Raw genomic sequence first — 11,120 nt, forward strand, 5'->3', positions numbered from 1 at the left:
CATTGCACAAGATAGAGAATAACAGTACCTCTGCTAGGCAGCAGTAACACTGCATATGGCTACTTTTCTTTGCAATGGCTACAGTGGTAATTGCTACATTAAAATGCCTTGCAAAGGCTACATGTTTTTGAAAAATTGATCTAAAGAGGACCTGTCACGTGCTCCAAAAAATATAATACCAATCTTGGAAAAATTGCCGAGTTCCACTGATTCTGCCACTTTTTTTTTTCATTTCGTACTGCTTTGCTCCATTTCAGAAATATTTACCTTTTTTTGCTCTTGGAGCGTAGTATGGGAAATCTCTGAAGAGATGCCCAGTTTGTCCGTAAGCAGAGTCTTCTGTGAGGGCATGCGCTTTTTCACCCCTCACTCCCATATACTGCCAATCACAGCTCAGCAACTGACCAGTTTCAAAACAGTCAAGAAGGCGGCATCTGGGAGGAAGGGGTGAATGCACTTTCCCTCAAAGACTACTGAAGACACATTCAGTTGGTCTGCAAGCGGAGATTTTCCATACTCCACTCAAAAAATCAACAAATGTGAATATCTCTACAGTGGAGCAACGCAAAATGGAAAAAGGCAACAGAATTGGGGGAGCCCATGAATTTTACAAGGTATTTAACTCAATTTTTTTTTTTAACAAGCACAGGCCCTCTTTAAAATGGGGCTACTAAAGAGTTACTATGATTGCATTTTCACATGCAGTTGAGGAGGAACATAGAGAGCAAACTAGGTGGAACACTTATGGGCGACCGAATGACATCCGATGAGTCTACTGCACAGGTTTGGTTTAAATTAATCGAGTTATGCGAGAATTGTGAAAAATACATAAATAGAGAAAATGTAATTTTGAATAAATTCCTGAATACCTTTTAAGAAGCGTATTATACTCATTTTGCCTAGGGAGAATTAAAGTGGCCACCAAATGTTTTAGAATTAATTGGTCCTAAATCGTTATTGAGATAAGTGCCTGTGAGCATGTGCAGTAGGATACTCTGCTGCTGTGACCTGGAGATGACCTATACCATGTACTGTCAAGCTTTCCAGGTCACAGCAAGGGAGTTTCCTACTGCACATGCTCACAGGCTCCTGTCCTATTATTATTCCAGGACAGATTTCTGTTAAGTATAACAAGATGGCAGCTAACTTAATGTACTAAAATTAACCTTTCCAGACTAAACAAATCTGGTTTTCTAATTAAAGGTACCGTAAATAGGAATAATGTCATAATGCTATACAGGGCTGTGGAGTCTGTAAGCCAAACCTCCGACTCAGACTCCAGAGCACTGGTCACTACTGAGCATGTACATAAAGTGCAGCACAGATTCATCTCCACTAAAAGACTAGATCTATAGATCAGGAACACAGCAGACATTTATAGGACATTTAATAACATTCTCAAATTGTTATGAAAACATTTGCAGCACATCCTGCAAATTTATATATACAGTGTGTGATAGAAGTGGAACAATCAGAGAAAAAGTATAATAGAATTACTTGCACGGTACCACTTCTGCATTTTTCACCAACTCCTGTTTTTGGCTGTAACTTTACATGATGGTCTTTCCTTTACCTCTTTATTTTTGCTTGTTTTTATATAGCAAAATTACTGCTGTGTAGTTTCCCACAGACAAAATATTATTTCTGGTGTCCAGATCAAAAAGAAATGACTCATCAGAGTTTGGCATCCAGCCCACCGTTACCACTTGTGATTTTCATGATGACACTATGGGTCCAGTGACTTTGGGAGGATAAGTACTCTACACGACCCATCACTATGAATAGTTCCTTATACGGGACTTATTCCGCTCATCATATCTGGAAGCAAATTGTCTTTTTTTTTCCTTATTTGGATGGAGCTGGTGGAAGCCATGGCAGACCTCCAGCATTCCTGCCTCTGACTGCAAAAATCTTAAGCAGAAAAGCATAAACGTCGTCCAAAGCCCTTTTTTTTTTTTTTTTTTAAAGGCAGAATTATGGATCTTACTTGTGTGGGATTTATACAGCCCTTGTCCACAATATTCATAACATTAATGGTTTTCCTGGAGGTATTTATACATAGCTTATGAAAGTTAGATAGTTGTGTTGAAAATGTAAAGTATTTATCGTTGTTGCAGACTTTAACCCCTTAGTGACCGAGCCAATTTTGACCTTAATGACCAGGCCAATTTTTACAATTCTGACCACTGTCACTTTATGAGGTTATAGCTCTGGAACGCTTCAACTGATCCCACTGATTATGAGAATTTTTTTTTGTGACTTATTGTTTTTCTTGTTGGTGGTAAAATTTCTTCGATATAACTTGCGTTTGTTTATGAAAAAAAAAATGTTAATTTAGCAATTTTCAATCTTGTAATTTTTGTGCAATTATATTGGATGGAGAGTCGTGTCACACAAAATAGTTAATAAATAAGTAATAATATAGAATCACACTGGCGCTCACCCTAGAAAGCAATATTCCTCAGCTGCTGGAACCAAACCAGTGCCAACCCATATATACAGTGGGGCAAAAAAGTATTTAGTCAGTCAGCAATAGTGCAAGTTCCACCACTTAAAAAGATAAGAGGCGTCTGTAATTTACCGTATTTTTCGGACTAAAAGACGCACTTTTTCCCCCCCAAAAAAGGGGGGAAAATGGGGGGTGCGTCTAATAGTCGCAATGCAGGCTTACCTAGGTGGCAGAGGTGCGGTTGCGGGGGTGTGGCGGCAGAGGAGGCGCAGTAAGTGGGGTCCCTTTCCCCGGTATGGTGATGCAGCAGGCCCGGTATGCAGCAGAGCCGGGTGAATCCTCTTATCGGTGGTGGCGGCCATTTTCCGGAGGCCGCGCGTGCGCAGATGGAGCGCTCTGCTTCCCGGGGCTTCAGGAAAATGGCCGCCGCGATCTCCATCTGCGCATGCGCGGCCTCCCGCGGCCATTTTCCTGAAGCCCCGGGAGCAGAGCGCTTCATCTGCACACGCGCGGCCTCAGGAAGATGGCCGCGCCCACCGATAGCAAGAGGATTCACCCGGCTCTGCTGCATACCGGGCCTGCTGCATCACCATACCGGGGAAAGGGACCCCGCTTCCTGCGCCTCCTCTGCTGCCACACCCCCGCCACTGCACCTCTGCCACCGGACCTCTGCCACCGCACCTCTGCCACCTAGGTAAGCCTGCATGGTACGCCAGGGACCCCTCTCACGCCATACCTCTCACTGCACCTCCTGATCCCAGCACCTCCTGATCCCAGCACCTCCTCATCCCAGCACCTCCTGATCCCAGCACCTCCTGATCCCAGCACCTCCTGATCCCAGCACCTCCTGATCCCAGCACCTCCTGATCCCAGCACCTTCTCATCCCAGCACCTCCTGATCCCAGCACCTCCTGATCCCAGCACCTCCTGATCCCAGCACCTCCTGATCCCAGCACCTCCTGATCCCAGCACCTTCTCATCCCAGCACCTTCTCATCCCAGCACCTCCTCATCCCAGCATCACCCCACCTTGCCTCCTGTGACCCTGCTCTGCCACCGCCATAAGATACTGTAAATTCGGACAATAAGACGGACCCCCATGTTATAAAAAATCTTTTTTTCTGCAATTTTCACCCCAAATTTGGGGTGCGTCTTATGGTCCGGTGCGTCTTATAGTCCGAAAAATACGGTAAATCATAGGTAGACCTCAACTATGGGAGACAAACTGAGAAAAAAAAATCCAGAAAATCACATTGTCTGTTTTTTTAACATTTTATTTGCATATTATGGTGGAAAATAAGTATTTGGTCAGAAACAAACAATCAAGATTTGTGGCTCTCACAGACCTGTAACTTCTTCTTTAAGAGTCTCCTCTTTCCTCCACTCATTACCTGTAGTAATGGCACCTGTTTAAACTTGTTATCAGTATAAAAAGACACCTGTGCACACCCTCAAACAGTCTGACTCCAAACTCCACTATGGTGAAGACCAAAGAGCTGTCAAAGGACACCAGAAACAAAATTGTAGCCCTGCACCAGGCTGGGAAGTCTGAATCTGCAATAGCCAACCAGCTTGGAGTGAAGAAATCAACAGTGGGAGCAATAATTAGAAAATGGAAGACATACAAGACAACTGATAATCTCCCTCGATCTGGGGCTCCATGCAAAATCCCACCCCGTGGGGTCAGAATGATCACAAGAACGGTGAGCAAAAATCCCAGAACCACGCGGGGGGACCTAGTGAATGAACTGCAGAGAGCTGGGACCAATGTAACAAGGCCTACCATAAGTAACACACTACGCCACCATGGACTCAGATCCTGCAGTGCCAGACGTGTCCCACTGCTTAAGCCAGTACATGTCCGGGCCCGTCTGAAGTTTGCTAGAGAGCATTTGGATGATCCAGAGGAGTTTTGGGAGAATGTCCTATGGTCTGATGAAACCAAACTGGAACTGTTTGGTAGAAACACAACTTGTCGTGTTTGGAGGAAAAAGAATACTGAGTTGCATCCATCAAACACCATACCTACTGTAAAGCATGGTGGTGGAAACCTCATGCTTTGGGGCTGTTTCTCTGCAAAGGGGCCAGGACGAATGATCCGGGTACATGAAAGAATGAATGGGGCCATGTATCGTGAGATTTTGAGTGCAAACCTCCTTCCATCAGCAAGGGCATTGAAGATGAAACGTGGCTGGGTCTTTCAACATGACAATGATCCAAAGCACACCGCCAGGGCAACGAAGGAGTGGCTTCGTAAGAAGCATTTCAAGGTCCTGGAGTGGCCTAGCCAGTCTCCAGATCTCAACCCTATAGAAAACCTTTGGAGGGAGTTGAAAGTCCGTGTTGCCAAGCGAAAAGCCAAAAACATCACTGCTCTAGAGAAGATCTGCCTGGAGGAATGGGCCAACATACCAACAACGGTGTGTGGCAACCTTGTGAAGACTTACAGAAAACGTTTGACCTGTCATTGCCAACAAAGGATATATAACAAAGTATTGAGATGAAATTTTGTTTCTGACCAAATACTTATTTTCCACCATAATATGCAAATAAAATGTTAAAAAAAACAGACAATGTGATTTTCTGGATTTTTTTTTCTCAGTTTGTCTCCCATAGTTGAGGTCTACCTATGATGTAAATTACAGACGCCTCTCATCTTTTTAAGTGGTGGAACTTGCACTATTGCTGACTGACTAAATACTTTTTTGCCCCACTGTATATATATATGTAATATGTGTGTGTGTATATATATATATATACATACACATATATATATATATATATATATATATATATATATATATATATATATATATATATATATATATATATATATATATATATATATATATATACACTAGATGGCAGCCCGATTCTAAAGAATCGGGAGTCTAGAATCCATATATACTTTATTTATTCAAATGTAAGAATAATACAATTAATAAATAATGGTAAGAAAGAACAAAAAATGGCTGCACTCACCAGCTCTTGACAATTCTTGTTATTTAAGTAAAAATTCAAAAATCACACCAAAATGGCGAGCGGAGTGTGTCATAGTACGGCACGTTTCTGATTGGTCGCTCGCAGCAGGCGGCAACCAATCAGACACTGGACACTGTTGACGTCACTTATCTCCGGACATTAGCTCCGGACATTAGCTCCGGACATTAGCTCCGGACAAAGCCACGGAAGTTGGCACAAATTGCAGGAAGTAGTATTCTAGGCAATTAATCTCCGGACATTAGCTCCGGACAAAGCCACGGAAGTTAGCACAAATTGCAGGAAGTAGTATTCTAGGCAATTATATATTAGATGTGGCAAAGAAGAGGTTAATAAACGGCAGTCTCTCAGTATAACAGTCAGTGAATAATAGGCAGTATATGGAGAAAACACCAAACAAAAGTTCAAAATTGGTGTGAAAATGTCACTGAACCACTTCACAACTAAATATATATAGTTTTGGTAAATGGTATTATCATTTTTTGACGAAATTCGGCAGGAGCTTGAAGAGCAACGTCACTGGGCCCGCCTCCACGCAGTAGAAACTTGCTGTGAGGTAAAAATTCAAAAATCACACCAAAATGGCGGGCGGAGTGTGTCACAGTACGGCACGTTTCTGATTGGTCGCTCGCAGCAGGCGGCAACCAATCAGACACTGGACACTGTTGACGTCACTTATCTCCGGACATTAGCTCCGGACATTAGCTCCGGACAAAGCCACGGAAGTTGGCACAAATTGCAGGAAGTAGTATTCTAGGCAATTATATATTAGATATATATACCTCTTATAATACCAAATAGATTCCGCACTTAAGGAGAAAAAAACCTTGTAGAGTGACCCAAGGATCAACTACCAAGCAAAGCCACAATTCTACTCCAAGATGCTTCCGCTGTAAATAAGTGCACATATGTATTTTAAAAACAAAAATTAAATACATATGTGCACTTATTTACAGCGGAAGCATCTGTGAAGTAACCATAAATATAATATGGCACATTTCTGATGCTTGATCAATGAAAATTCTCGCTTTCTATTATGCATACAGGAGTAATACTTGGAGGTATGGGCACTTGTTGGGGAGTTCGGGGTTAAAAGGGTGGGTGGTGTGCAAATACAGCTAGAGTGTATATATGGCAGGGGTGTTTGGATAGCGGTAACCCTGATGAAGAAGAGCGCAGCCTCTTTGAAACACGTTGGTTAGTCTCCTTCTTCCCCCTTTTTTGAGCGCCTTAGCGCTCCATACTGAACGTGATGTCACAAGTAGGAGGAGCCTATCGGCCATTTTTTTCACTCCTCGTGGTTTCCAGAAAGCGCTACCGGCCGGAGCGTCCCTGGTCCCACATCGCGCTCCACCACCTGGTACAGACAGCGCCGCAGCCTCGGTCACCTGTAACCAGCAAGTAAACCTCCATCCAACAGCGCACCACACGCCGTAGCACCTAACACATATAGGTAAGCTGGTAGCTACGGGTTTCTTTTTGTTGACAGGAATACAAGCTTATTATGCAGCAGTTTATTGGGTTGTCTTAACTATTTTAACCATTTATACTATCATTCTACCAACTGGAGTAGAATTGTGGCTTTGCTTGGTAGTTGATCCTTGGGTCACTCTATGAGGTTTTTTCTCCTTTCTCCTCAAGCGTGGTATCTATTTGGTATTATTAGTTAATAAATAACATTTCCCACATGTCAACTTTTACATCAGCACAATTTTGGAAACATAATTTTTTTTTGTTAGGACGTTATAAGGGTTAGAAGTTGACCAGCAATTTCTAATTTTTCCAACTAAATTTACAAAACCATTTTGTTTAGGGACCACCTCACATTTGAAGTGAGATTGGGGGGGTCAATATGACAGAAAATACCCAAATAACAATAAATGTTTTATGCCTGAATAAAAGTCTTTGAAGAAAGGGGAATTTTGTGATAGAGCCACCTGTGAATCCGTTAACTAAGCCTTAAAGAGGTTCTTCAGCACCCGGGTTGAGGGGTTTTCCAGTTGCCTACATATTCTGCAGTAACAGTTCCTGCCCCCAGGGGGCGCCTTATTATCTCCAGCATTGACTAGGACCAATTTATTAGCAAGTTTTTGGCATGTGGAAAGTAGGCAGAGTACTCTGAGGAAATGTGAAAAAGCACATGGAAACGCCATGGATTTGTTGTGTTGGGCCCCAGTGCTGTGAGGTAACTGCTAACCACTGAGCCACCACCTCTCACCAGTTGCTGTAAAACCTATGTGAGAAGATGAAGAGAGATCTGCGTCATCCTCCATCTTTTAATAAAATACTGCCTTTCTTTCTTTTTCTCCTCCAGGGTGGAATTTCAGAACAAGTTCTACGTTGGGACAGGGTTTAAGTTCATGCCATTCTCGTTCGAGACCATCAGAGAGGGCCGATTTGATGAGTGAAATCGACCATCCAGTGTGTGCCACTCCGCCTCCCCTTCGTCCTGCCGTGCCGTGGTGTATTGTTGTGTCCTTCCTGTCCTTCATGCTTCATAGGCCCGCAGTAGTCTCATGATAGTCCGGACTTGGTGTGTTGCACAGAGGAGCCTCGCTGTGGTTGGCAGCCACCAGAAGTGGGGGTGTAACAGTGTTTGCCACTAGGGGGCTCTCTCTGTGGAATCATAGCTACAGAACAGGAGGGTTCTTCATGTGCACACATCTGGGTTATCCGCACCATCCTCTACCTCATTATTTTTCTCAGTAGGAATTTTAATTTTTTTTTTTGCATCGCTCATTATATTGCAGTAATTATTTGGCACTTAATACACAAAAATGGATGTGAAGATAAAATCCCATGTTGTGTTACCAAGGCTCTTACAAGACACCATCCTATTGGGTACTTAATAGCATTTACTTCAGGGCTAATTTCTCATAGCTCATCCTCGGAGCCACATATGGGGGCACCACACCATTGCCCCATCTTTATACATGGTCTCTGGGATCAGAAATGTTGACAACAATTATAAATCAACTATTAACCTCTTGATGATCGCAGTGGGCTAATGATAAATGTCCTCTATCATTAATGACCATTGCAGCAACATCATCCATCTTCGGATGTGTGGGGGTCGGCAATATTGAGCCATCAGCATGTACCCAATCTAGTTTCCATATAGTTGTCGGCCTCTCCTGATCAGAGCACTTATAAGGCTAGCCTTGGAAAGTAAGACATGGGTTGCTGATCGTGAAGAATAACATGGTGCTCTTCATTAAAGGAGAACTCTAGATCTAAAAGTCATTTCCTGCATTTTAAAAAGTCTAACGCCGGTGTAGTTATCAGACGTTGAGGTTGCTGGTCAAAACGCCGAAATAGTTGAACTCTGATTAGTATCACTATGACCCAGTGATGACACTTATCTGCCAGGGCTTTATGGCTGGAGGTGTTGGCAGAGGGTCACAGGCCACCATGCCAGTAGGATGTGGAACTTCAATGTGTGATTACTCTGCACAGGTGTAACATATTGGGCTATAATATATGCACTCGGAACTGGAGACTTATTGGTTCTTCCCTTTTATAATGCAAGAAAAGGACCGGATTCATTTCTGGAGGGGGCTGTTAGATGGCTGTTATATAGTGTGCAGCGCACTTTTCACACACGGGGTAGACCTTTTACAAGCCTATTTTGTATCAGTATGACTCTTGGCCACTGGTGACACAACTGAGGGGTTAGCTTATGTCCAGTAAATGAATAATTACTTAGTCCATAGGGGCTGTAGCGCCACCTTCTGGAAATTACATGTACACTTTTAACTCTAATTTACAGACATATTAATCCATCGTGGCCGACAACTCTCACTGTATCATATGTGTTTACGTCAGTGATTCTTAAATTTGCTGTCAAATTCAGATGTGACCCTATTGTTGCTGCTGTGAATCAGTAAATGAAGTTTCCCTGCCTCTGATAATAAAACGTTAATTTATGACAACCAGGAAATGGGCACTTGTCTTCTGCTCTGATTCCACTGAACTACATCTTCTGATGTTATTTAGAAAATCTGATGATTAATTTGCAATGTTCATGAGTTTTCTATGAAAATGGAGGAAGCGGCTGTCGCTCATCGGTAGTGGTGACTTATTTCCAGTGATAGTAAATGAATTGAGCTTTGAAATTCAAAATGCCTGTTATACCAAATTTCAGGAGGACATTTATACACATTATATGGCCTACTCTGTATGGGGCTTTTAGACTGGGCGTTACCACTACTATGCGCTAATGAAACATTGACCTGTAAAGCAACACTGACCCCTTGTGGCCAGATGTATTTAAACACCTTGTCAACAGAATCTCATGTTGGCGGCACTCATTAAAACTAAACTAAGCCTTCCCATAGTAATTGGCATTTAGCAAGATTTCTCTTGTGGCAGCCCAGATGCAAGCATTTTCTATAACTAGCAGCTTGATTCAATTCAAGCACCTGGCAGACATCTCAAATTCGTTAGCCGTATGCCACAATGATGGATGAGATATAAAACAAGGGAAAAATGGCTTTGCTGTGGAGTATCTGTGTATTCTTAAATGTGTGTGTATATACATATATACGGTAATTTTTTTTCCAACCACCATATTGTGAAATATAATCATATTTTATTGATAACGAGGGGACAACAAATAAGATAACAACAAACCAATAACCATAAAAAACATAAAAGCATGACGGGGACAAAAGGGGAAATATCCAATGTCCAGAGGGAGTGATTGAGTACATATAAAAATGCTAAATTATTACACAGTTAATATCTCATAGGCAGAGAATAGTATGAATTGCTGATGTATAATGACAATGTTTTATATAGGAGCAAAGAAAAAATATAAAGTGCTAGTGCAAAGATATAGTCCTATAAGATATCCTATAAATATACAAAAAAACCTTGTGAGATTGGTACTTACCTGGGCGCGTCATGTGGCAACATAAGAAGCATTAGCATTTAAATGTCCATGCTGGTTTATTGGTTCTTCATAAATGAGCCACAAGCAAAGGAAAAATAAACTGCCTTTCAGTGCAGGCAAAACAAAGTAAGCAGTTCTTGACATCTATAGCGAGTACTGGTCACACAGGCTGGATAACATCCAGTATACTGGCTCAGTGTGGAGATAACACACAGGAGGACTTCTTCCACACACACAGACCATGTGTCAAACAACAGACCCCATTTGAATCACACCTAGAGTTGGGTTATGTGGGCAGCCAGACCCGCCCATCTCTCAGGCTGCCTGTAAAATCTGGCCCAGATGCACCAAGCAAGCCTGTTGGTACTATGTGCACTTACGCAATACTGCAGGTGTACATCACAGATGACAAGAACCACCTCTCTGATTTATACCTCCCATTAACTATGTCTCCGGTAACCATCTTACATCATATAAAGTGCTAGTGCATAATTATGCTCCTGTTATATAAGGGAACCAAAGTAAATGCAAAGACAATTATGACAACAGTCAATGCTAATTGCTTAATCAAATATATGACATTGTGGTAGTAAAGACGCATTTTATCAGTCGTCCATGACAGCACTACGGAGAGAGGGGATCCGCCCTTCAGGAACAGGAAACCTACAGATACATAAGGGCGGCACCTCTCCCACGCATCAGTTGGTTTCCTGTTCCTGGAGGACAGGATTCCCTTCAGATACGACGACTTCGTTCACCTATCAATACCCAGGCCGAC

The 11,120-nt window shown here is 42.5% G+C and overlaps 1 protein-coding gene across 7 annotated transcripts in view; it reads left to right on the forward strand.

Annotated features, from left to right (window-relative positions):
* ATP6V0A1 (ATPase H+ transporting V0 subunit a1) overlaps window positions 1-9,388 on the forward strand; it is a 136,650-nt gene extending 127,262 nt beyond the window's left edge. For all 7 annotated transcript variants that reach the window (XM_069751817.1, XM_069751819.1, XM_069751823.1 and 4 more), the window contains one exon: window positions 7,763-9,388. In XM_069751817.1, coding sequence (XP_069607918.1) covers window positions 7,763-7,856 — 94 coding nt within the window. In that variant the 3' untranslated portion in view covers window positions 7,857-9,388. The remainder of the gene's footprint in view (window positions 1-7,762) is intronic.
* Window positions 9,389-11,120: the final 1,732 nt, after the last annotated feature.

Source organism: Ranitomeya imitator, chromosome 2, assembly GCF_032444005.1.
Source record: "Ranitomeya imitator isolate aRanImi1 chromosome 2, aRanImi1.pri, whole genome shotgun sequence".
Lineage (NCBI taxonomy): Eukaryota > Metazoa > Chordata > Amphibia > Anura > Dendrobatidae > Ranitomeya > Ranitomeya imitator.